This window comes from Ovis aries, chromosome 11, assembly GCF_016772045.2.
Source record: "Ovis aries strain OAR_USU_Benz2616 breed Rambouillet chromosome 11, ARS-UI_Ramb_v3.0, whole genome shotgun sequence".
NCBI lineage: Eukaryota > Metazoa > Chordata > Mammalia > Artiodactyla > Bovidae > Ovis > Ovis aries.
Window position 1 is genome coordinate 8,907,513 of NC_056064.1, and position 26,939 is coordinate 8,934,451.

General features: G+C 47.1%; 1 protein-coding gene and 1 non-coding gene across 6 annotated transcripts in view; one reads left to right on the forward strand and one right to left on the reverse strand.

The window, feature by feature from the left end:
• Window positions 1-1,144: 1,144 nt before the first annotated feature.
• Window positions 1,145-26,939, forward strand: part of LPO (lactoperoxidase) — a 30,087-nt gene continuing 4,292 nt past the window's right edge. The window contains exons 1-10 of one of the 5 annotated variants that reach the window (XM_060394700.1): window positions 1,216-1,258; window positions 1,532-1,582; window positions 6,012-6,132; window positions 7,482-7,569; window positions 12,184-12,344; window positions 13,895-14,012; window positions 14,424-14,553; window positions 15,290-15,496; window positions 16,948-17,272; window positions 18,884-19,044. In XM_060394700.1, the coding sequence (XP_060250683.1) occupies window positions 6,057-6,132; window positions 7,482-7,569; window positions 12,184-12,344; window positions 13,895-14,012; window positions 14,424-14,553; window positions 15,290-15,496; window positions 16,948-17,272; window positions 18,884-19,044 (1,266 nt within the window). In that variant the 5' untranslated portion in view covers window positions 1,216-1,258; window positions 1,532-1,582; window positions 6,012-6,056. 5 annotated transcript variants of the gene reach the window in all.
• On the reverse strand, window positions 10,060-10,166 carry LOC114117028 (U6 spliceosomal RNA). Its single transcript, XR_003590824.1, has one exon. It is a non-coding gene; the product is annotated as a U6 spliceosomal RNA (small nuclear RNA).

Sequence of the window (26,939 nt, forward strand, 5' to 3'; positions counted from 1 at the left end):
TGAGAAGCAGAAATGTCTTTCAAAGAAAACAAGAAGAGCCTGCAGTCCCTCACTCGCCTTTCCTAGACAGCTGCCTTCTTTTGAGATGCCCAGCTCATTTGCCTATATTCATCACAAGAGAAGCAGCTTCTAACTACCTTGCATCAGCCAGAGAAAAGGAATATCACTTTTTGGAAGGTAAATTCAGGGGACTGGTTTGGGGGTGATGAATTCCTGACAGTCCCCCAGAGTATTTCCAGTGCAAAGTATAATTTTATAAAGAAGTTTATATTTTAATCTGTCTGTAAAATCCATCTTCATGAAATTTTGTATTCTTTGAACCTTCCTGTTTCCTTCCTATAATGATCCAATGAACTTGATGGTGTATAACATTATAATCGGGCTTTCAATCAATAAGGTCTTGACTATTGGTGTTTTTTAATGGCTCAGCCTATAGAAGGTATGAAGTCATAGAATCCTAGGAATCATCTAAGCCAACCACTGGTTTTGCAACTAGAGTATACAAGGAAACAGAAGGTGAAGTGACTAGTCCAGAGCCACACAGTGACAGAGACAGGAATTTAATCTACCCCTGACAAGTCCAGGGCTCTTATCACATCTCTGGTGGCCAAAATGGGACTGTATTTTGAAATTTTGATCATCCAAAAAGGGAACATTTGAAAACTATTGTAAACCTCAGAGATGAATCTCTTGGCTTCCACAATGACAGGATGAAAAGTAAAAGAGAAATCAAAAGGAAGTGGATAAAGGAATGGCTAAGTTGCTTCAGTCGTGTCCGACTCTGTGTGACCCCATAGACGGCAGCCCACCAGGCTCCCCTGTCCCTGGGATTTTCCAGGCAAGAGTACTGGAGTGGGTTGCCACTGCCTTCTCCTAAAGGAATGGGATAGAAGCCATTTATTTGTTCCTAATTTTAAGAGCTAGAGTGACAAGCCTGCTCAGAAACTGGAGTTTTGCCTTTCATGACTGCAGCAGGACCACGTAGTCAAACTGGAAAATGAGAAGACGAGGATTTGTCTTATCCAGGGTCAGTGACAGTGTACCAGCCAATCCCTGCAGCAGTTTCCTCCTGCGTGTGCCCAGAGTCACAGGGTGTTTCCTGCTGAACCTGAGTCTCCTGCAACCCCCATCAGCCATTCAAAATCTTTCCTTCTGGGCTTTTCTCTGAAATTCACTCTTGATAGACGGTATATAAGGCCAGCTCCTCCAAGCAGAGAAACTCCCCCTGGCTGCCACAGGAGGCCAAGGCACTCAATAGGTAAGACTCATCGACTTAAATTTTTCCTGGTGTCTGCAAAGTTGATGATGAAATTTCCTAAAGCCTTCTCAGAAAGCTTGGTATAGTAAGTCTCCTACATAGGAACCTTCAAGTTCTGAACTTTCAAAGATGGGAAGGTGCGTGCTCTCAACATCAGGTGTTAGCGAAACTGCACCTTGCCTCTATCTCCTCTATGCTGACAGTCCTCCAGCTCTACCATCTCCCACCTCCTCTCCCTGCTCCAGTGAGTAACTCTTCTTGCCTGTTCACTAGGTGCCAGTCACTGTATGCCAGCTGTTGTACTGTCCCACTGTACTTTTCAAGGTACTGTACTGTAAGATTTCAGACGTTCTCTTGTATGTGCTTTTTATGTGTTATTTGGTGAACAGTCTTATAAACCTATTATAGTACAGTATTCTGTAGCTGATTGTGTTAGTTGGGTACCTAGGCTAACTTTATGGGACTTATGAACAAATTGGACTTACAAATATGCTCTCAGAATGGAACTCATTCATATACAGGGGGCTTACAGTACTGGATCTAGACTTGTCATCATCCAGCACTTTCTAGTGCCAGATTCAGCTGCCACCCTGGAAGGTCATCCCTGTTCAGTGTAAGGGAGAATATTATTGAATTCATTGTGGGGAAAAGAGGCCTTTCTGAGTCTAAAAAAAGAGTCATAGAATTGTAAACTCTTAGGGCCTGAAGGTACCATATTACTCTCATCCATCCTGTTTGGGAAATAAAGCCTAAGAGAGACCATGTGTCCCAGACACTCAGAAAGTTGGGGGAAAAATAATACAGAATGATGCTCCATATGGTGTTCTTGAGACTGATGCAAACCAATATGATCTATAGTGAAAATTTTGTGGTGTTTAAAGTGTTGTCTATCATAGCCAGGCATATCATGCCTTCATCTTGTTTCTATCAGTATTATCTCATGCTATCTACAGAAGACCTGAACATCGAGTTAACCCTGAATGTCTAGTTCTAGGTGTCTCCAATGTCTTGTGGACCCTTGGTTCTTAATCAGACTTATAAATTGCAGCAGTATTTAAATGTGTTTCATCTGAGGAGAATACAGAGTGATTGAATCATGTTGTTTTTGTGGAATTGGGTAACCCTGGACTTCCCAGGTGGCTCAGTGGTATAGAACCCACCTGCCAACGCAGGAGATGCAGGTTCCATCCCTGGGTCAGGAAGCTCCCCTGGAGAAGGAAATGGCCACCCACTCCAGTTTTCTTGCCTGGGAAATTCCAAGGACAGAGGAGCCTGGCGGGCCACAGTCCATGGGGTTGCAAAGAGTCAGACACAAAAGAGTGACTAAGCAGGCAGGCACATAACCCTATGGCTCAGGGGGATTTTTTCCTGCTGTAGGGAGCTTGATAGAGCTCTCTCTTTTCCATTTTCCTCTTGATACTGGAGCTGCTCAAAAGATCAAATAGTGTTCCTGGGGGTGATGGAGAGTCTGTTGGTTTCCCTTCTGGCTCATCCCACCACCTTCAGCAGAGCACTCGCCATTGCTTTCTCAGGGCTTCCTGCAGCCCTTTTGGTGACTTCCCAGCAAAGTCTGAGAGGCCAGCTCTGGGAGGTCATGGTGCTCAGTGTGGTCTGTACACCAGCAGCATTGACATCACCTCCGTGCTTGTTGGAAGCGCAGGCTCTCAGGCCCCTTCTGAGTTAGAATCTGCATTTAACCAGGTCCCCCAGTGATTAGTAGCCACATTAAGGTGGGGAGAAGCCTGTTAAGGGACCACCACCACCCTCTCTCTCTGTACCATCCATATGCTGAACTCCTCTGCCCTGGGAATTTCATTCAATCAGTGTGTACGCAACACCTATTGTGTGCCAACATTAGGCTTGGGCACTGAAAAAACAGCAGATGGTTCTTGAGGAGCTCAAGGTCTAGTAGGGGAAACGCATGAGAACAGTGACAGCAAATGTGAATAAAGTACTCTGGGAAGACAGAAAAAAGAATGACCTCACTTTGCCTGGACAAATCTGGTACTCTTCACAGAGAACATGGCTTTGGGCCTGGGTTTCGAAGGATGAATAGTTTATTTGGCCAAGAAGACTTTGCATAGGAAAGACTGTGAGTAAGAGGCAGAGGACTGTGGAAGAGCCTGGCATTTGAGAGGCAGAGGTTGTGGTTTTGTCTCCAGATCATGTTTCATCTATCAGGAAAAACTTTAAGCTGTGATGCAACCCAAAGGGGCTGGAAAATGATTTCTTCCTTAAGCATGATGATAAGAACATGGGTAAATATCCAGACGTCCCAGAAGCCTCTTGGCTCTGGCTGCAGACAGTGTTCCTCTGGGATCTTTCTGCACACCCGTTTCCCAGTGGCATGACCTTGTGTTTGCTCAGCCTGGTGTTCTCTCCCTCGTGCTTCCTTCACACCCACCAGGAAAGATGATCCAGAGATGAAAAATAATTTAGCTTTGGCTTTGAGGTTCCCTCCCATCACTTTTCAGTGAGGGGAATATAAAGGGGGTTTCAAGGAAAGGAGAGGAGAAATGAGTCTCCGAGGACTTTTCCCTGTTCAGATTTCTCAACTTTTATTTCTTGGCCTACGATATAGTTCTTCCTCAGTCTATCTCAGCTGATGCCCTTTTCCATAGACTAACCTTTCACTTTTTGTTTTTGATATCATGAAATACGTTAGTCATTGAAAGAATAATATAATGAATACTTGTATGTGCCTCAGCTCTCTTTAAAAATCAATGATATGGTGGCTGCCAGGGCCTGGGAGAAAGGGGGATGGGGGAGTTGGTGTTTAGTGGGTACAGAGATTCAGTTTTGCAAGATGAAATAGTTCTAAAGATCTGTTGTACAACAATGTGAATACACTTATGACTACTGTACTGTCTGGTTAAAATGATTAAGGTGGTACATTTTATGCTATGTGTTTTCACCACAATTTAAAATCAATGACGCTTTGATTCCAAATCATCACCTGTGTTTGCCTGAAAAGGCAGATTTCTGCTGGCTCAGTGGTGTCCCTGAATCACAAAGAGGAGGACTGTGTTTCTTCTCAAGCCCACAGAGGTGTAAGGACAGGAGCTCACTGAGGAGTCAAACTGTTTTTCTCTTGGGAAGAAAACTGTGCCAGGGAGAATCCTGGCCAGAGAGGTTATTTAGTCATACTTTGCCCTTTCTTTTCCTACAGTTAGCTTACAAAAAGCACATCCAACAAGATAAAAATCATTCAGGGGATCATCCAAGGCCAGAGGAAAAGTGACAGAGTGTAATGGAGGCTGAAACTACCTTAGAGACACGGTTCACCTTTTCTGGAGATTATCTGGAGAGTGTCTGGAAGACCGCCTAGGTGGTCTCTCAGGCGAAGCCCCAGAGCCACAGTTTCTCCAGGGGAACCTTGAGTAGACACGGAGCAGCCCATCTGAGGTCGTTTCTGGAGTCTATCTATTGAATGCAGACTACAGGGGGAACTTGTGCGCTCTTATGAACAGTCTAGACATGTGATCGTTCCATCTGGACACGTGGGTGCCTCCCAGGCTGGAGCTAGAATCTCCCCAAAAGATGCTTTTGGGGTCTGTTCCACCAAACCTAATGAACACTCTGAGCCCCAAAGCCCCTCATCGGCAAACAAAGCTGCCCGATTTTACTCTGATGACTTAGTTTAAATCACGAGTTAAAGTTCCTGATGAAGGCGTTGACCTAAGAGCAGGAATCTCTCCAGGCAACCTGGGACACAGCTGTGAGCTCTGCCTCAACTTTCATTTTCTTGTTCCATCAGGTCAGTTCTTGAGGGAGGGTGAAGCCCTGCCAGGTCCTGAGGGAAGGAACTGCCTCTGAGGCTCACTCCCCTGGGGCTGGGCCAGAGCAGGATGGCTTCCAGGGAGCAATACATCCTGAGGGGACAGAGGAAGGGGACCCCAAAGATGTGTTTCAGGTTTGGTAACAGCATTTGTCACTGGTCACAAGACAAGGTCAGGATCTTGGGTCAGAATCAGATGTCCTGGATCACCTGGTCCAACCCTCTCACTCAATCGGGCCAGGGGCCCAGAGGTGTTAAGTAATCTGCCCAATATCACAGAGCTAGTAGGGCAATGCATAACTGCGGCTCAGGCCCTTCTGACCCCAAAGCCTGAGTCTTTTTCCTTCTACCACGGCCCCTTTTATCTCCCAGTACCTAAGCACGTGCTGGGCTGTGCTTAGTCACTCAGTTGAGTCCGACTTTTTGCAGCCCCACGGACTACAGCCCGCCAGGCTTCTCCGTCCATGGGATTCTCCAGGCAAGAATACTGGAGTGGGTTACCATGCCCTTCTCCAGGGGATCTTCCCAACCAAGGGATTGAATCCAGGTCTCCCGTATAGCAGGCAGGTTCTTTACCGTCTGAGCCACCAGGGAAGCCCAAGCATTGGTCTGCACATATCGGCTTCCCAGGTGGCACGAGTGTAAAGAAACTGCCTCCCAATGAAGAAGATGAAAGAGATGAGGGTTTGATCTCTGGGTTGGGAGGATCCCCTGGAGAAGGAAATGGCAACTCACTCCAGTATTCTTGCCTGGGAAACCCCATCGACAGGGGAGCCAGGTGGGCTACAGTCCGTGGGGTCACAAGAGTTGGACATGACTAGTGACTAAAGCACCACCAGCATGGTCTGCACACATGGTGGATGCTTAGTTAGTTACTGCGGTTTCCCCTCCTTTGCTCTCATGTTAGGGTGTCTGGTGTTCTCTGGGTTTTCCCTGCTTTCTCATCCTCTTTCTCTGAGTCAGTCCTACCCACAGGGATTCTGCAAGGCTCACATCCTCATCCGGGGTCTTGTTTCAGCGATGTTGGTCTGTCTCCATCTTCAAGTCTTTTTGGCTTCTGTGGCCTTATTCGAGGTTGCAGCATCTGACACAATTGGTAAGTGCCACCCTGCATTGGTTTCCTGGGGCTGTGGTTACAGAGGACCACAATCTGGGTGGTTTAAGACAAGAGAATTTCGTCTCCTCCAGTTCAGGAGGCTAGAAGTCCAAAATCAAGGTGTTAGTGGCCCATGCTGCTCTAAAGGCTCAAGGGGAGAATCCTTCCTTGCCTCTTCCAGCCTCTGGTGGCTCCCAGCCATCCTTGACTTACAGCCGCATCACTCCAACTCCAGCCTGCTTCTCTGGGGGGTCCTCTTGTGTGTCCTTGCCCCTTGTGATAAAGCCACTAGTCAGCAGACATAGAGCACCCTCTAATCCCGGGCCCTTATTACTTCTTCTTAAAGTCACATTCTAAGGTTTTAGTTGGACATGTATTTTGGAGGGACACTATTTAAGCCACTACACTCCCCTTGTTCAAAGACTTCATCCTGATTCCCCCACCACTCCAGACCCTAATATGAACGAAAACAAGGAAACCCACCTCTACTCTAAGCCATCTCCTTCCCTACCTCGGGATCCTGATGATCAGCTAAGCCCTTTGAGGGACTTGCTTATGGGTCCACCTCACCAAGAACCAAACAAATCCCACAGTCTAGTATCCAGATCCAATCTGAGTGGTCACACACCTTAATCCCATCACTGGATCCAGGCAGCCCTCTATATCTGCAGGTTCTGCGTCAGCAGATTCAATCATCAGTAGATTGAAAGTATTTTATTTTTAAGATTCCAAGGACTTCCCTGGTGACCCAGTGGCTAAGATTCCATGCTCCCAGCGCTGGGGATCTGGGTTTGATCACTGCTCAAGGAACTAGATCCCACATGCCACAGCTAGACGTTCGCATGCCGCAACTAAAGAGGCTACGTGTTGCAACCGGCACAGCCAAATAAATTAATTTTTTAAAAAAGATTCCAGAAAACACCCCTTCAAAAAAAAATGCACTCTGGCAGCTATTTACATGACATTTACATTGCATTAAGTATTATAAGTTATCTAGAAATGATAACTTATGATTTAAAATATATAGGATGATATGATAGATTTACAAATACATTTTATATAAAGGACGTGAGCATTCTGGGGATTCCTGGAACAAATCCCCTGTGGATACTGAGGGATGACTGTATTCTAGTGGACTCCTAAAGAGTGATATTAATACCCTATTGAGGAGGATCAGAGAGTATTCTTCTCCTTCTTGGCTTTTCCATCTGGGGGATGTTTCCTAATCTTGATCTCTTCCTGCTCAGATTTGAGGAGTGGGGATAACAGCAGAGAAAGAGGGGGACAGAGCAAAGGGCTTCTCCAAAGAGTGGCGTCTGATACCTTGCTCCTTGTTTCCCTGCTCCAAGCACAGGCCGCCAGCACCACCACCATCTCTGATGCTGTGAGTAAGGTCAAGACCCAGGTCAACAAGGCCTTCCTGGATTCCCGGACCAGGTAGGTGAGACACACACCACGCGCGCTCCTTCCTGGGCTTCCTGTTCAGGACAAGTGCATCTAGACCAGCCCTGACAGGCCAGTAAGCCAAAGCAGTTATACAGCCTGCCCTCCCAGCCCTCACCTGCGAGCAGGGGCCAAGCAGGAGCAAGAGCCCGCAGCTCCTAAAGTCCTCAGCCTCGAAGTTTCCTTGAAGGGGATGTCTCATCTGATCCCGTGAGCACTTTCTTTCCTGTAGTTGAGTGATTCCTTGGGTCATGCCTTCCAGGGTCTCAGAAAACCGGTCAGTAGTTTTTCGTTCGTTCAGCATGACTTAGATCAAGTCCTTAGGAACAGAAACTGAGATCTGCATTCACATACAGGTGACTTACTGGGAAGCACTCTCAGGAAGCTCTAGTGGAGTGAAGGAGTGAGGCCAGATGGGTAAAAAGAAGGCCAATAAGCAGGGATGTGGTTTAAGGTCCAGCCCCAGCTGACCCTGCAGGGAGATCCAGAGTGTGGGCTGTATCTCAGAGCCTGTCCTACCTCAAGCAAGGGAGCAGAGCATTCACCTGCCAAAGGTGTCCTTGGCTCAGCCAGATGTGCTGCAAGCTTGGTACTGGGGCTGGGGTGGGGGCGGCCAGAGGATGTCGCACACTGTGTGACTCCCAGGCATTCCAGACCGGCAGCTCCCCTGACTCAGAAGCCATTGCCCAAGAAAGTTAGAGGCAGGAGCCATCAGCAGCAGCTGCACGCAGCAGCCAGCGGAGGGGCCCAAAGGCACTCGGGGAACATACAGGACACCGGCAGAGTCAGCTACCTCCCAACTCCGTGCAGGGACTGGGCTTCCCAGAATAAGCAGTGCAGACTGCGTCCCTGCCCTCAGGAAGCACACGCTGGAGCCAGAGAGGCAGACAAACCAGGTGATCACTTCACGGAGCTGAAAACCACCTTGCTCATTCCTCTTGCTGTCTCTTTACTGAACTTGGGGTTTCACTCCCCCTTGGCTCTTGCATAAACTCTCAAGAGGTCCCCCAACTTCTTGGCTGACTTTTAGAGGACAAGATGTGCTCTGATCTCTTCTAGTCCCAAGAACAGCATCCTTTCAAGAACTCGAATATCAGCAGAAGAAGATGAAGCCCCGAGCCTCTCACTTTCCTCTGCTCAGAGCTGTTGTAGACGTCAGAGAGAAGGAAGGGTCCACGATCTGTCGTCCCTCTTTCCTGGGCTTCTTGCCATCCCCCAGCCCAGGTTTCTGACTTAGGGGTTAAGCTGAGGGGAGGAAGGAGAGATATAGGATGACAAAGCCTAAATCACTTGGATAATGTAGTGCCTGGAAGTGGGGTGGGGAGATCAGAAGTCCTTCCCTCCTTGGGCACTTTCGGCTCTCATACACTCTGCTGCCAAGCCTCTGACCCAGAGAAGTATCTGACCAGTAGCTCATAGCTCCAAGCCGCAGCCCGGAAGCTTGTGGCTCCCTCCCTAGTCCCTCGCGTATCACCTTGACCCAGGTCCCCTTTAAAGAGGCTCCAGAAGACCAAACAGTTTTTCAATGCAGGACCCTGGTGTGTCTCCCTTTGCCTGGCAAAGCAATAAAATTATCCTTTTCTACTTTACCCAAAACTGTCTCCGGGATTTGATTTGGGACCGCTGTACAGAGAGGGGCTTCCCAGGTGGCTCACTGGTAAGGAATCTACCTGCCAATGCAGGAGACGCTGGTTCCATCCCTGGGTCAGGAAGATCCCCTGAAGAAGGAAATGGCAACCCACTCCAGTATTCTTGCCTGGAGAATCCCATGGACCAAAAACAAACAAACGAACAAACAGAGCCTGGTGGGCTACAGTCCATGGGTCACAAAGAGTCAGATATAACTGAGCACACACACAGGTACGCGCAGAGGGCAGAAAGCTTTGCCCTGCCGCTGGAGGCTGTGTGGATTCAGGGCCCAGCTCCGGCCTGTCTGGCTTACTCTGCTGTTAGGTGCACAGTGCCAGCCACCTCCTCTTTTCTTGTTTTCTTTCGGCTCTTTGGGCAGGTGTCAGCCACCAGCCACAACTCCAGGACACACCGCAGCACCCTCTTCTTTTTCACTTTTTTTAAAATTAATTCTTATTGGCGTATAGTTGCTTTACAATGTTCTGTTAGTTTCTGCTGTATAGCACAGTGAATCAGCTATATGTGTCATATATCCACTCCTTTCTGGATTTCCTTCCCAATTAGGTCGCCACAGGTCATTGAGTAGAGTTCCCTGTGCTATACCCTTCGTTCTCACTAGTTACCTATTTACATAAGGTGTATATATATCAGTCCCAGTCTTCCAATTTGTAACCTCCTCCCCCTTGGTATCCATAAGTTTGTTCTCTACATCTTGACTCTGTTTCTGCTTTGCCAATAAGCTCATCTGTGCTGTTTTTCTAGATTCCACATGTAAGTGATATTATACAATATTTGTTTTCCCTCTTTCTGATTTACCTCACTCTGTATGACAAGGGTAAAAATCTGTCTCTAGGCAAAAATATGGAATCTTTCACAAATTTCCTTGTCATCCTTGTGCAGGGGCCATGCTAATCCTTTCTGTATAGTCCCAATTTTAGGATATGTGCTGCCAAAGTGAGCACCTGTCCTCCTTGTAAGGACCTTATCACGGGACTGAGAGCAAAGAGGAAGCCCCACAGTGGTGGGAGGGAAATGTCGGTATTTCAGCCACTGTCTCCCAATGAACCTTGTCTCTCCCTAACGTCAACCCTTTTATAGCCCAAGGTGGGGGTACACTAAAAGCCACAAAATCCGTGTTCAGCACCTCCTTTTTGAGTCATGCTGGCCAGGATGAGCAGCCCTGCCTTGGAACTCATCCCCACTGGTTAGTTCCTGGATTTGGGGACCTCATGGAGACATAATTAAACATTTTGTTCACAAGCAAACAAACAGTCCAGCGCCCCACAAACTGTGATGAGGACAATGAAGGAAATAAACAGAGCAGTGGCTGCTACTCTAGTTGCAGGGAGCAGGGAAGCCTGATGGAGGATGAGAAGGAACAGGCCATGTAGCGAGCCAGGGGCTAGCATTACAGGGCCTGGGGGCAGTGCAGAAAAGAGCTTTGGGTGCTGAGGACACGGAAAGAAGGCCATGCTGGTGGTGGCGGTAGGAAAAGAGGACACACAGGTGGAGCCTGAGAGGCAGAGGGTCAGAGGCAGAGCAGTGGCTTGTAGGGGCTGGGGGAGAAGGGGAGGGATCAGGCATGACAGTTCATGGGTGTGGGGTCTCCTTTGCAGGTGATGAAAATGTTTGGGAGCTAGACAGAGGCAAAGTTCGCATAATGCCATGAGCATGTACGCTATAAGACCATGGATTCAGGTCCGCCGCAGGGTGAGCCAAGAAAGTGCTTAAATCAGAGTATCCTGGTCTGCTTTTCATTTGAAAAAGCTCCCTCCTGCAGCCAGGTGGAGAATGGATGGGAGGAGGACAGGAGGGGAGGCAGTAGTCTGCTGCAACCATCCAGATGGGGGAGGGTGACGACTAGGACGAGGGCAGAGGCCTGGAGATGGAAAAAGAGTTCCTCCACAGCCCTGCCTGCTCCCCTGGAGCCCAGGTCGGCTTGTCCAAGTCACCCCTCCGGCTGAGACACCAGGCCCCTGTGTGCTAGAAGTAGAGTTAACGACTTGATCCACAGGGACAGGCCAGGAGTCACAGCCTGTGAAGTGTATCCCAAAAGCAAGGTTGTCTTCCTGAGAGTTTGAGCCACTTTCAAAATTTCAGAGTCTTCGAGCCGTAAAGATCATCTCACAGGACCCCTCATCTCACACAGGAGTGGGGAGAGGGTTCTCACGAAGGTCTTCACCTGCTTAGTAGTAGAAGTCTATTTTCTCTGTTTTTCCAGACTGACTACATTCTATTGACCCGTCTTCAATTCTGTCTTCTTATGTCCACCTGACTGCTGGGTCTAGCCAACAAGCTTTTTATTTCAGTTATGGTATTTTCAGGTCTATAATTTCTACTTGTTTTCTTTTAATAAATTCTACTCTTTTTTCCAAACTTTAAATTTTTTATTTTGTACTGGGGTATATAGCCAATTAACCATGTCGTGCTCGTTTCAGATGAACCGTGAAGGGACTCAGCCATACATAGTAAATTCTACTTTATGAAATGGTCTGGGTTTTTGTTTTTGTTTTTTTTTTTCATTTAAGAAAAACTTAAAATTGATTATTGAGCCATTTTAATGACAGCTGATTTTAAATCATTTTAAAATCTTTATCAGATGTCTCCAGCATCTGGTTCACGCCAGTATTGGCATCAGTTGGTTGCCCCCAAGGCTTGCTGAGGGGAGGGTTTCCACAGTCAGGGGCTGAATCGTACATCCGGGGACTTAGCCGTATTTGGTTTCCCCCAACTGAGCCGGAAGCCGCCAATACAGCGGCAACTCTCTGATTCTAATTCAGGAAGTTCTCAGGTCCATCTGCCTGCCTTCCCTTAGAACCTGACTTAACCAAGCTTAAAGACACTGCAGCTTCCTCCTCCCAGAGGCGGTTTTCCAGAGGCATCCGAGGAGAGCTGAGTAAAGATACCGAGAGCACAGACGTGGGGGGCTCCTGCTTGCTGCCCACACCCCTATGTCTCCCCCACTGCTCTCCACTGTAGGCTGAAGACGGCCTTGAGCTCTGAGGCGCCCACCACCCGGCAGCTCTCAGAGTACTTCAAGCACGCCAAGGGCCGCACCCGCACGGCCATTCGCAACGGGCAGGTGTGGGAGGAGTCCTTAAAGAGGCTGAGGCGGGACACAACCCTGACCAACGTCACAGGTACGGAAATCCCACCAGCCCCCCAAGGGCAGGAAGGACTCTTCTTTCTCCCTGCGGGAAAGAGCAGAAGCCATCAAGACTGCATTCCTGTTGAGAGCCCTCTTCTCTCCCTCAGAGCAAGGAGGGGCTTGGGAGGACAGCCAGGTCAGTGCTCTTTCGGCAGAGAAAGGAACTCGGGCCCAGAAAGATCACACTGCCAGCTCCAAATGAGGCGACATTCGTGCCCTTTGGCATAATACCAGCTGTAAGGCCTCTGTCCAGAGGCAGGACTAAAGTCAGTAAACATGGGCTCCCTGTCTCAAACCACAGTGCACCACTTCCGCCTGTGAAAAGGACATTTAAGCCACCTGTGTCAGGGGAGATTTACTGGGATTATGTCACGGGTGAGGAACTATCCCTCTTGTTCTGGGTCCTGTGGAGCTGAAACAATGGGCTTGCCAATTGATCATGAGTTCCTCAACCCCTCCACCCCACCCCTGGCCAAATGTCACAGTTCATGGACCGTCATGGAGGAAGGGGATTGATCTTGACGGAAGGAAGAGACTGCAGGTTCTTGCTGGGAAAACTTCAAGTGAGGGAAGATACCTGGCCTAGGACATGGGCAAATTCCAAAGTTCTCAAAGGAAGGAAGGAAACCAGGACAAGGTAGGGAGGAGAAGGGAGCGCTTTGAACTCGATGAGACTCAAAAGGTGCTGGGGCTTGAACCTTGGCCCCTGCCCATTTCTGCAGATGAGCCCCCTGAAGAAGCCCCCCAGGGCTGGATCCCCCTGACTCCTTTTCCCTGCAGGTACCAGGATGGAATAGACTGCTCTAGGACTTGGCCGGCTCTGTCTTCTGAGGCCTCATGAAGGCCTCTGATGCCTAAAACTCCCCAGTGTTACCCCCTCAAGACCACAGTGTTCCTCACTTAAAAATGGCCTATCCCTTCCCAATATCTTTCCCATTTAGATTCCTGTGTGCCTAGTACTTCAGAGGTCAGTGGAACTTTTTTACTTTTTTTCTTTTTTTTCGCAATGCCATGTGGCATCTGAGATCTTAGTTCCCCAAACAGCGGTTGAACTCTCACCCCCTATGGTGGAAGTGTGGAGTCGAAACCACTGGACCACCAGGGACATACCCATCAGTGGAGCTTTAGAAGAAAAGCAATCTTATCAAACTAACTTATACTAACATGCACCTAACCTCTCAGGGGGTACTTTTATTCTAAAAGAAAACCCCGCTGATTCAAATGATCTGATAGACCAAGAATTACTAACAGTTCTGGAGAGATTACTAATCTGTGCCGCCTTGGGCAAGTCTTGGGAACCCTATGGTCTCCGTTTCTTCTCTGTAAAATGAGAATTAAAAGTTTTACCGTAACGAGTTGTCAGGATTAAAGGTGAAACCCCCTGAGAAACGCTTGCTTAGAATGTAAAATGTATTCTTCCAAAAATCAAGTTCAAAAGATGAACCTCCCCTCCGGGCCTCGGAATGGAGGAAGAACCCAGGCACAGAAAGAATAGAGGGTTTCCTGACACCACCTTGCCCTGTGGCCTCTCTTCTCTTTCAGACCCTAGCCTGGACTTGACTGCACTCTCCTGGGAGGTGGGCTGCGGTGCCCCGGTTCCTCTGGTGAAATGTGATGAAAACAGCCCTTACCGCACCATCACGGGAGACTGTAATAACAGGTGAGCGGCAGTGGGGGTGTGTAGTGGGCAGGGTGGCCCACCTGCCCCGCCCAGCCTAGCCAGGGCCTTGGCCCCTTGGGCACTACGGGCAGGACTCCCACGGCCTCACCCTCCCGGGCCAGCGTCCCGCTGGAATCCGTTCTGTTGGAACCCGCCTCACTTTCCCAACTTGTCTAAAGAGACCACCGTATATCCGGCTGGAAGGAGCGCTTTTCCCGAGGGCGGAGGAGCCCGGAGCCCTCGGGGATGGGAGTGGTCCAGACCACCTCACCCTTGAGAGGCACCTCCTCCGCATCCAGTCTCCCTGGGGCTGAGGCTCCCGTCCTTCCCCGGGGGATCCCCGTGGGGTGTGCGGAGAAGCAGACCCGGGAGCCAGCCGGCCGAGGCTGAGGGCCCGCCTTGCCGTTTCAGGAGGAGCCCCGCGCTGGGCGCCGCCAACAGGGCGCTGGCGCGCTGGCTGCCGGCCGAGTACGAGGACGGGCTCGCCGTGCCCTTCGGCTGGACGCAGAGGAAGACGCGCAACGGCTTCCGCGTCCCGCTGGTGAGCGCGGCCGCGGGGAGGGGGCGAGCCCCGAGCTGGCGCGGGGACATGCAGTCAGAGGGGAAGGGAGGCGCCCCCCTAAGTACCCGAGGAGAGGACGCAGATACAAGCGCGAGGAGAGACAGACGCGCGGCAGAACCACACCCGGGGAGACACGGCGATGGGAACTCGCTCCCTCGTGCTGTTCCGGAAAACGCCACTAGAGGGCTGCAGATCCCGCGTCCCGAGCCCAGCCACGTGGTGGGCACGGCCCAGTCGCCATCAAGCCAAGTACCCCGGGGTCTCCCGGGCAGATGGCCTCCCTGCGCCATCCTGCTGGCGCTTGTCCAACCGCAGCCCCTGGAGTGCATCAGCTGTTGTTTGCCTGGAGGTCCCATCTATTGGCCTCATCTGAGTTGGCAGGCCCTCCCCAGAGCCCCTCTGTTCCTGTTTCCAGACACCTGGCACCTCCTCCGTGGCATTTTCTTAAGGGACAGCCTGTCTTTTTTTCCCTCTTTGAGTGGAAAGGGCATTGGCCTTGAAACCATCGTCATACAGACTTGGCCCTTTGTAGCTGCAGGACGTGGGTGAGTTGCTCTCACCCTTCTTGGACTTAGAATGGGAGTAATGCCACCCACTTCAGAGCTTGTCCTGAAGAGGAAGTGTACCTGTTACGTCATGGGTACTCAGTATACTGCGTTCAATATGAATCTTCAAAGCACCTTTTCTTCCCTCTCCTTCTGTCTCCATCTTGTAGGCCCGTGAGGTATCCAACAAAATTGTAGGCTACCTGGACGAAGAGGGTGTTCTAGACCAAAACAGGTCCCTGCTCTTCATGCAGTGGGGTCAAATTGTGGACCACGACCTGGACTTCGCCCCGGAAACGGAACTGGGGAGCAGCGAGCACTCCAAAGTCCAGTGTGAGGAGTACTGTATCCAGGGAGACAACTGCTTCCCCATCATGGTAGGCCCCTGCAGCGGGGGGCCCCTGGCAAACTGCTTGCATCCCTGGTGTAGCAGGTGTTCCCAGCCCATCAGCCAGGACCTCCTGGAGACCTTGAATGCTGATCTGACAGCTTCCCAAGCCTCTCACATTCTATTCATTCATTTGCCCACTTATTTAGTAAATAGACATCCATCATCTGCCATCATCAGGCAACAAGCTAAGCACCTGAGATTCAAAGGTGAACGAGACAGCATCCCTTCCCTCGAGGGCAGAGGACCTGTGTGGGAAATAGACAAGTAATCACTAGTGGCAAAACTGGGAAGCTCTGGAGAGAGTTTTCTTCATCCCTGGCCCAGCAACACTGATGTCACCGGGGGTCTTATTAGAAATGTAAAATCTCAAACCATACCCCAAAGATAAGCAGAATCTATATTTTATTCAGATCCCCAGGAGAGTCACTGTATACCCAGTAAATTTGTGGAATGCCACCGTGAGTCATCATGGCGTCCAGGAAGGCTACTCTCAGAAAGAGCTGAAACGTGATGGATGAGTCAGAATGAGCAGCAGGGACTTATGGGAATTTCCAGCAGCAAGGGAAAGGAATTTGCAGTGGTGCACCTTCTTATTCATGGGTTTTACAGCGAGAGCGTGATTATTCACTCAGGCATATCAAGAATATGTGCTGTGGTAGAAAGAACATGGGCTTCCCAGGTGGCGCTAGTGGTAAAGAACCCACCTGCCAGTGCAGGAGACATAAGAGACATGGGATCGGTCCCTGGATTGGGAAGATCCCCTGAAGGAGGGCATGGCAGCCCACTCCAGTTTTCTTATCTGGAGAATCCCATGAACAGAGAAGCCTGAAGGCTACTGTCCATAGGGTCGAAAAGAGTCAGACACAGCTGAAGCGACTTAGCACAGCACAGCACGTGAAGGACATAAGCTGTGGAGTAAGGTCAACCTAGATCTGAGTCCCACATCTTTCCCTTTCAGTTTGTAAGTTCTTGGGCAAATTACTTAACCTTTTGGAGCCTCAGTTTTCTCGCATATAAAGTGGGACAGAATTACCTACCTTACAGGGTTTTATGAGGACCAAAGTGAGATAAAGTATGCACGATACCAAGCACATGGTAGGTCCAAAATAAATAAATGGTAGCTGCTGTTAGTAGCAATTATTAACAAACTCTTTCCTGCCTCATGTCCTGATTCCCTGTGCCCGGATCTCAGGACTCCCTCACAACCAAAAATTTGGAGCTTTTCCTCTTGGCCCTTTTACACAGCAGGAGGTAGTGAACTTTAGGGTCCTGGGGGCCCAGGATGTAGCGTCAGCACGAGGCCTCTGGAGCCAGTGTCTGGCACCAGGGTCCCAGGAGGGCACCATCAGCATCTTTGCCAGCTGCATCCAGACCTACCCTGGGGAGGGGCTGCTGGCTGTACCACCTCTGCAGTCACCCACCCGCATCTCTCTGCAGTTCCCGAAAAACGATCCCAAGTTGAAGACTCAAGGGAAATGCATGCCTTTCTTCCGAGCCGGGTTTGTCTGCCCCACTCCACCTTACCAGTCGTTGGCCCGAGATCAGATCAATTCTGTGACCTCCTTCCTGGACGCCAGCTTAGTGTACGGCTCTGAGCCCAGTCTGGCCAGCCGTCTCCGGAACCTCAGCAGCCCGCTGGGCCTCATGGCTGTCAACCAAGAAGCCTGGGACCACGGGCTGGCCTACCCGCCCTTTAACAACATGAAGCCAAGCCCCTGTGAGTTCATCAACACCACTGCCCGCGTGCCCTGCTTCCAGGCGGGTGAGTCTAGGCTGGGAATAGAGGGGCCCAAGGACAAAGGGATTATCCTGGGGACTGAGAGCAGAGGGAGGCCGGAAAAGCTTCTCAAGGGTGATGGGTGGCTTCCAAGCACTGGAAGTGACCCTTGCTTCTTCTCATCGTCTTCTGGAAAAATACACACTGAAAGCCACCACTGCTTCAGGCACTGGTCCAGGACTGGCAGAAGGGCCCAGACGAATACAGGATCTAGGAACATGTGTTCAGTGTATGTAAAAAAGAGAGAATTATGGAAATCCAGAAAAGCACAAAGAAAAATAAAATCCACAAAATCCCAGTACTCACAGATAGTCATCGTTGACATTTTAAGGCCTGTCTTTCCAGCTCCTTTCCTATCATAGATCTTGTTCTACATTGTTTTACACAATTGGGGTCACACTAGAGTGCGGCTCTGCAATCCAATGTTTTCTCTTCACCTATCACGTCTTTAAATATTTTTTCTTCTACGTCATGATCTTTAATGGTTACCTGGCATTCCACGGCATATATTTATCATAATTTTATTTTACCAACCCTATTTGGAGACGTTTAAGTCATTTTTAGCTTTTCTGTGATTTTGTTGCTGTTTTTAAGGTCGTGAGCATCCTTGTTGATGAATCCTTGTGCTGATTTTCAATACGTTTACTAAGATAACTTCCTAGAGGAGGAAGTTCTATATAAATCAAAAGGAATGTATGTTTTTAAGGCTTTTTATAATCTTGGCACAGAGCCCCTACTCCATGCAGCCTGTGCAACTGAAGCCCTCCAATTCTCATTCTAGGGACTCATGCCCTCCTGATCCTCTCTGCCTCTGGCTTCCGGAGGTCTTATCTCTTCCAAAAATGCAGTCTTCTAGGATGAAGCCCACTCAGACATGGCAGAAGGCCCAGGTCTCTTGCTAGATCCCTTGGATTCTGTGTCCACACACATCTCACATCAGTCTAGACACAAAACCAAGCCCTTCCTGTTTTCTATAAAAATATCCACTAAGACCAAGCGTTTGTGAATTTCACAGACTTTCCTGAAGATTAAAGGACACAAAGAGAAGCCCCCCTGTAAAGCACCTGGTCTTTCACCATCTACATGACCCTCTCCTCCCGACAGCCCCCATCTCTAGATTCTTCTCCTTATTGCATGGAATAATTTAACCCTTCCCAGGTTCCTACCCTCAAACTTGCATTCCTAAAACCGTCAGAGTTGCTCTGAACAATAAAAAGCCCCTCGCTCATTTGTAGGCCCTGTCTTAGAAGGCAATTTGGATTTAATTAGCAAAATTTTACTTCTTAATGTCATCTGTAGTCTTTACCACAATCTAGTGGGGGGTCAACCTTATCATCCCCATTTTCACAGATATAAAGACTGAGGCTTAGAAACATTAGGTAACTTGTCCAAAGTCACAGAACTAAGAGGTGTGTGTGCAGAGCTGGGATTCAAATCTGTGAATCACAACTCAGATCTCTTTCCAGCTTAAATTAACTAGGAGGAGGGACTTCAGAGAGCTTCCCGCTGGGGCACCATCATGTATTTCTTTGTGTAGATTACTGGGTTCAGGGGCTGCTCGGGGTGAACCCACCTTCCTGCCTTCTGGGCTTTCAGGAGATTCCCGAGCCTCAGAGCAGATCCTGCTGGCCACTGTCCACACCCTCCTTCTCCGGGAGCACAACCGGCTGGCCAGAGAACTAAAGCGACTCAACCCTCACTGGGATGGAGAGAAGCTCTACCAGGAAGCCCGGAAAATCCTGGGAGCCTTCATGCAGGTGAGAAGCCCGGAAGCACTGCCTGTATAGCAGCCTGGCTCACTCACCCGACTCTGCCTTCTGCCTGCTGCCAGACCTCCATCCTCTCCTCTCCTGCTTCCTGCCCACTGTCTCAGTCTTGTAAACCCTCCCTTCTGTTTCTTCAGCTTCTCTGCCCCGAAATGAATCCCTGGATTCGGGGTGTCAGGAGGTCATTCATATGCTGGTCACTCAGTGTGCCCCCTCAGGTGCCATCACTGGGACCACTGGTTCCATCACTCCTGGGATGGTTACATCGCCATTATTTTGATTGTTTGGATCGGATTATCTTTTTAATCCCACACCTAAGCCAAAGGTCACAGGCACGAGTCAATTGCTATTGTGGATCAACTGACTGACTAGAATACACTTAGAAAGGTGGATATGTTGACATGAACCATACACATAGTTTTAAAAAACATTTTATTTAAAAATACTTGTAGATGCTTAGGGAGTTGTAGCCCCCAAAATGTGCATGCCCCTAGTATCCCCCAGTGCTAACATTTTGCAAAGCTATGGTACAATTGCAAAAGCCTGAAGTTAACATTGATATGAACCATAAAGTTAAATCGGATTTCACCAATAATAAATGCAGTCAATTTGTGTGTGGTGTGTATATGTGTGTGTGTGTGTGTGTGTGTGTGTGTGTGTGTAGCTTCATGCAATTGTATCATGAAAAATGTGTAGTTTCATGTAACCACCACCACAATAAAGGCACTTAGCTCTTCCATCACCACAGGATTCCCTCCTGCTACTTTTTTACCAGCTGTAGCTCAGCTGGTAAAGAATCTGCCTGCAGTTCAGGAGACCTGGGTTCGATCCCTGGGTTGGAAAGATCCCCTGGAGAAGGGAAAGGCTACCCACTCCAGTATTCCGGCCTGGAGAATTCCATGGGCTGTATAGTCCATGGGATCAGAAAGAGTCGAACATGACTGAACGACTTTCACTTCACTCACCCTTCCTGATAGGTATGTAATGATATTGCACGTGGTTTTACTTTGCATTTACCTGATGGCTGATCACACTGAACGTCTTTTCACATGCTTTTATATATATATATTTTTTGCCATCTGGATATCCTCTTCAGTAAAACTTTGGTTCGTGTATTTTGCCCGTTTTCTTTCTTTCTTTCTTTCTTTTTTTGCTTTTAATTTGTTTGTTTTTTTGGCTGCTTGGGTCTTAGTTGCGGCACGTGGGCTCTTTCACTGTGGCCTATGAGCTCAGCAGTTTCGGTGCACCGGGGTAGTTGTCCCCAGTGGGAGCTTAGTGCACAGACCAGGAGTGGAACCCGAGGCACCGGCACTGGAAGCATTGGAAGGTGGATTCTTAACCACCAGACCACCAGGGAAGTCCCTATTTTTCCCATTTTCAAATTCGAGTTTGTTTTTTGATGTTGAGTTTTCAGTGTGTGTTAGTCACTCAGTCGTGTCTGACTCTTTGCAACCCCATGGACTATAACCTGCCAGGCTCCTCTGTCCATGGAATTTCCCAGGCAAGAATACTGGAGTGGGTTACCATTCCCTTCTCCAGGGGATCTTCCCAACCCAGGGATCAAACCTGAGTCTCTTGCATTGCATGAAGATTCTTTACTATCTGAACCATCAAGGAAGCCAGTTCTCATACCATTCTAGCCATGAGTCTTTTGTCCGATATATTTTCTCCCAGTCTGTACTTTGTCTTTTCATTCTCTTAATAGAGTTCTTTTCAGAGTAAGGGCTTTAAGTTTAATGAGGTCAATTTATCAGGTTTTTTCCTTTCACATACTGTGAAATCCTTAACACTTTTGGTGTTAAGTCTCAATTCTTTCCCTAAGTCTTAGATCCCAAAGATCTATCTCCTGGTTTTATTTTTCTAGACGTTTTATGGTTTTATCTTTTACATTTAAGTTCATGACCCGTTTGAGGTTAACTTTTGTATAAAGCATAAGGTTTAGGTCAGGGTTCATTGAGGGGCAGGGTGGCTGTGGATTTCTGATGGCTCCAGCACGCCTGACAGAAAAGCTATCTTTCTCCTTTTGAATTGCTTTTGCTCTTTTGTCAAAAATTATTAATATTTGGCCACATTTATATCAATCTATTTCTAGATTGCCCATTCTACTCCACTAATCTATACGCCTATCCCTGTACCCGTACCAGTGTTCAATAACTGCAGTTATATGATAAGACTTAACATTAGGAAAAACGACTCTTCTCACTTTACTCGTCTTTTTCGAAATTACTTCGGGCCATCGTAGGGTCTTTACCTTTCCATAACATTTTAAAACATGCTTATCTATGTCTAGAAAGAAGTCTTGCTGAGATTTTGATAAGAATTGTATTAAACCTTAGATCAATTAAGGGACAATTGGCGTCCTTACTATGTTGAGTTTTCCAGTATATAAACAGTGTGTATGTCTGTGTGTTAGTCCCTCAGTCATGTCTGACTCTGTGACCCCATGGACTGTAGCCCACCAGGCTCTTCTGTTCATGGGGATTCTCCAGGCAAGAATACTGGAGTGGGCTGGCATGCCCTCCTCCAGGGGATCTTCCCAACCCAGGGATCGAACCCAGGTCTCCCGCACTGCAGGCAGATTCTTTACTATCAGGAAAGCCCATAAACATAGTACGTCTCTCCAAATATTTAGATTTTCTTTGATTTATTTCATCAGCATTTTATCATTTTAATCATACAGATCCTGTACAAGCTTGTTACATACCTGAATACTAACTTCCTTTGGAAGAATTGTAAATGGTATTACATCTCTTATTTCAGTTTCCACTTATTCATTATCAGTGTGTAAAAATATAATTGATTTTTATGTGTTGATTCTGTATCCTAGGACCTTGCTAAACTCAGTTCTAGGAATCTGTAGATTCCTTGGGATTTTCTACACATAGTTGTGTCATTTATAAATAATTAGTTATATTCCTTCTTTTCTAATTTGTGTGTTTTTCATTTCTTTATCTTGCCTTATTAGAGGCAAGAAAAGTATACCTCCACTACTATACAGAATAAGAGTGGTGACAGCAGACAGGCTCATCTTCCCAGCGGTAAAAGAAAAGCATTCAAGGCTTACCATTAAGTATGTTAATTGTGAATTTTTTTGTAAGTGCTCTATATGAAGCTGAGGAAGTTCTGCTCTTCTCCTAGTGTACTGAAAGTTTTTAGATGAAAAGATGTGGAATTTTGTCAAGTGGTTTTTCTGCATAGACTTATATGACTTTTCTTCTTCAGTCTATTCTGGTTGCTTTAGGTTTATTTTGTTCTTACTGCTAGTTTATTGAGGTGGGAACTTAGATTATTGATTTGAGAGCTTTTGTCTTTTCTAATAGAAGTATTCAGTTCAGTTCAGTTCAGTCGCTCAGTCGTGTCCGACTCTTTGCGACCCCATGAATCGCAGCACGCCAGGCCTCCCTGTCCATCACCAACTCCCGGAGTTCACTCAGACTCACATCCATCGAGTCAGTGATGCCATCCAGCCATCTCATCCTCTGTCGTCCCCTTCTCCTCCTGCCCCCAATCCCTCCCAGCATCAGAGTCTTTTCCAATGAGTCAACTCTTCGCATGAGGTGGCCAAAGTACTGGAGTTTCAGCTTCAGCATCATTCTTTCCAAAGAAATCCCAGGGCTGATCTCCTTTAGAATGGACTGGTTGGATCTCCTTGCAGTCCAAGGGACTCTCAAGAGTCTTCTCCAACATCACTGTTCAAAAGCATCAATTCTTCGGCACTCAGCTTTCTTCACAGTCCAACTCTCACATCCATACATGACCACAGGAAAAACCACAGCCTTGACTAGATGGACCTTACTCGGCAAAGTAATGTCTCTGTTTTTGAATATGCTATCTAGGTTGGTCATAACTTTCCTTCCAAGGAGTAAGCGTCTTTTAATTTCATGGCTGCAGTCACCATCTGCAGTGATTTTGGAGCCCAGAAAAATAAAGTCTGACACTGTTTCCACTGTTACAAGTGATATAAATTTCCCTCTTGGCACTGTGAGTTGTATCCCACAGATGTGATACCCTGTGTTTTCATTTTAATTCAGTATGTATGTTTTGTCGTTGCTGTTACGTCCTTTCTCTTTGACCTGTAGGTTATTTAGAAGTCTATTATTTTATTTCCAAATGTTCAGAGATTTTGCTGCTGCCTTTCTGTTACTGATTTCTAGTTTGATTCCATCATTGTGAGATAATATACTCTATATGATCTCAATTCTTTCAAGTTTGTTTCGGTTTGCTTTATAACTCTGGTACAGTTATCTCGTCAAATGTTCCACGGATCCTTAAGAAGTACTTGTGCATCTTGCTATGGGGTGGAATGTTACCTATTACATTGTCCCTTCCTTTCTGAAGGTCCTGGCCTCCTTCTGGTATCATTTCTTGATATTTAAAGAGTTTCTTTTAGCCATTCTCTGAGGATAGGTCTGCTCGCAGTAAATGCTCTTCCTTTCCTTCATCTGAGAATGTCTTTATTTCCCTTTTAGTCCAGAGGAATAGTATTACCAGATACTAGCTTCAAGGTTGACAGTTCTTTTCTTTCAGCACTTGAAAAATGTTATGCCACTCCTCTCTTGCCTCCATGGTTTCAAATGAGAAATTCACTGCTATTCAAATTGAAAGGGAAGGTCGCTCAGTTGTGTCCTACTTTTTGTGACCCCATGGACTATACAGTCCATGGAATTCTCTGGGCCAGAATACTGGAGTGGGTAGCCTTTCCCTTCTCCAGGGGATCTTCCAGTCCAGGGATCGAACCCAGGTCTCCCACATTGCAGGATTCTTTACCAGCTGAGCCACCAGGGAAGCCCCCAAAAAACAGGAGTACGTAGCCTATCCCCTCCAGGGGATCTTCCCAACCCAGGAATGGAACCAGGGTCTCCTGTATTGCAGGCAAATTATTTACCAACTGAGCTATGAGGGAAGCTATTCAAGTTGGTGTTCCTTTGTAGGTAATATATCATTTCTCCTTGGCTGTTTTTAAGAATTTTTGTGTTTAGTTTTCACAAACTTAATTATGATGTATCTTACAGTAGATTTCTTTGGGTTTATTCTGTTTGAAATTCAGTTTCTTATATATGTTAATGTATGTCTGTCACTAATTTGGGGGGGGGGGCAGTTTCAGGCATTATTTCTTCAAATACTTTTTCAGTCCTATCCAATTTCTCTTCTAATTCTGGAATTCCATTAATACGAACATTAGACTTTTTGTTATTGTGCCACAGAACACGGAGGCTGTGGTTTGTTTGACTTTTTTTTGTTCGCTTTTGCTTTTTTTTTTAAGTCTATTTTCTTTCTGTTTTTCAGATTGACTCATTTCTATTGATCTGTCTTCAATTCTATCCTGCCATGTCCACCTTACTACTGAGTCTAGTCAACAAGTTTTTATTTGAGTTAGGATATTCTCAGTTATATAGTTTCAATCTGTTCCTTTTTTATGTAAATTCTACTTCTTTTATTGGAAAAGGACATGGCAACCCACTCCAGTATTCTTGCCTGGAGAATCCCATGGACAGAGCAGCCTGGCGGGCTACACTCCATGGAGTCACAAAGAGCTGAACATGACTGAAGTGACTTAGGACTCCTTCTATGGAATGTTCTGTTTTTTCATTTAAGATAACTTAAAATTGATTATTGAGGCATTTTAATGACAGCTGCTTTCAAATCTTCATCAGATGATTCCAGCATCTGATTCATGCCAGTATTGGCATCAGTTTATTATCTTTTCTCATTCAACTTTGGCTTTCCTGGTTCTTGGTATTATGGGTGATTTTCGATTTTATCCTGGACAGTTTAGTTATTATGTTAGGAGACTCCGGATCCTATTTTAATCTTCTATTTAGGCACATACTATTCAATAATAAGTTACCCTGTGTAGGTTTGGTTGTAGGTTCTGGCATGCTTTTGCAAGCTTTAGTTCCAATGAGAGTTTAGCTTTCTGAGCCCTTGCAATGCTATTCTGGTCTGCTTCATTCTTCATTCTTCTGGGGTCCCCACCCAATCCCTGCTGACTCTGTCTGCAGGGCCGGAAGTTACTCTCCTGACCACCTTCTGTTGCTGAGTAACCTTCTAGAGTTATGGGTTAACCTTCTAGAGTTATAGAAGCCACTGTGCCTGAGTCTCTATGCCACTGGGTGAAGAACAGAGACACAGGGCTTCACTGCTGCAGGCAGATCGTGGGTTGGGGTGCGGATCAAGGGTTGAGACGGCTAATGGCTTGAATTGTGAAGCAGATGTGGGGACTCTTTACTAGGTTTTTGCTGAACTTCCCGCTAGCCAGGTCCTCTGGAGAATGAGAGAGAAGGTTTTTCTTAACTGCTTTTGTCTATTTCTGTTGAGGGTTGAAGACTGCCATCCTCTCATGGACCTAGTCTGGGGTATGTAGGAACTCACCATTTTGTCATTCCTTGACAAGGTCTTTAGCTAGTCCATCTTTCCAGCTTTTGGAGTCTATTTAGTGCTGTCTGTTGGCTAAAATTTCCAGGGCATTTAGTTCTATTTAGTGGAGGATACATTTAGGTTTATTTAGTTACAGTCAGTAAGGAAAACTGAGTGAATTCCATCTTGTTTTGGAACCAGAAGCCCCATGTGCATATTTTTAACCATCAAAGAGAACTATTTCGATTCATTTCTTAGCAAAATCTCCACAGTTCAATACTTATTTTTTAAGAAAATGTAGACCCATAAATCTTGCTGCTGGAGATGTGTATAGGAAATCAAAGGATAAAAATTATCTACCTGAAGGCTATCTGAGTTGAGGCTTTTATTAGGTTACTTGGACTGCCATAACAGAGTAATGCAGACTGAGAGGCTTACACAACAGAAGGGTATTTTCCCACAGTTCTGGAGACTGGAAATCCAAGATTAAGGGAGTTAGCAGGTTTGATTTCTCCTGAAGGCTTTCTCCTTGGCTTGGCCACCTTCGCTGTATGTTTTTCTCACGTGATTTTCATGCACGTGTGTGCGTCTCTCTAAGGACACTAGTCTTACTGGATTAGGGCTCCACCCTTATGACATCATTTAACCTTAATTACCTCTTTACAAGCCCTATCTCCAAATACAGTCACGTGAGAGAGTTAGAGCTTCAGCGTAGGGGTTCTTGGACTACAAGAAGAAGAAACCCACTCGGGATAATTATGATGTTCAGTATTGGTTCACCCTACACATGTATCACATGGAAGCTCCTAAGGGTTTCTCCTGGAACCCCAAGGCAGTGACTGTAACGCAGTCGGGCCTCAGCAAGGGTGACAGCCAGAGGCTGAAAATCCTTTGGAATTGAGGCAAGTCATTTTCACAGTCTCCCCCTCCCCTCTTCTCCTCCCCTGACATCTCTCCTTCTCTGTAGACGGGTTTTCTCTGCATTTCTGCTCACGGTAGAAAATGACAATCCATCTGTCCCCTCTATCGAGCACCATCAGAAACAGTCTAGGATAGCTGCATCTGGAATCTAAATTCCTGAGCAAGAGACTCTGATTAACCAGCTTAGTCTGGGGCCCCGGTCAAGCCAGTCCACTGTGGCCAGGGGCAGGGTTCCATCTCCTGCTGCCTCCCAGAGCCTGAGGAGCAGGCGGCCCGCTCCAAGGATGGCGTCTCCAGAGTCTGTGCTGCTGAAGGAATGGGAAGGACCCCTGAGGGCAAGAGAATATTATACACGGTCAGTGGCATAATCATGAGCTAGGTAGAAACATGAGAGAGATTAGGTAAAAAAGCAGAATGCATCTCACTACATCTTCTCTAGGATTACGACCAAGTTAAAATATGTATACCATAAAAATTAGAAAGAATAAACAATTAACATAATTATCGTGTTGTGGGATGGCATGACTTTATATTTTTTCAAAATTTTCTCAGTTTATGTTAGTTCACTCTTCTGAGCAAAACAAACGAGAAACTGACGTCTCCATGGA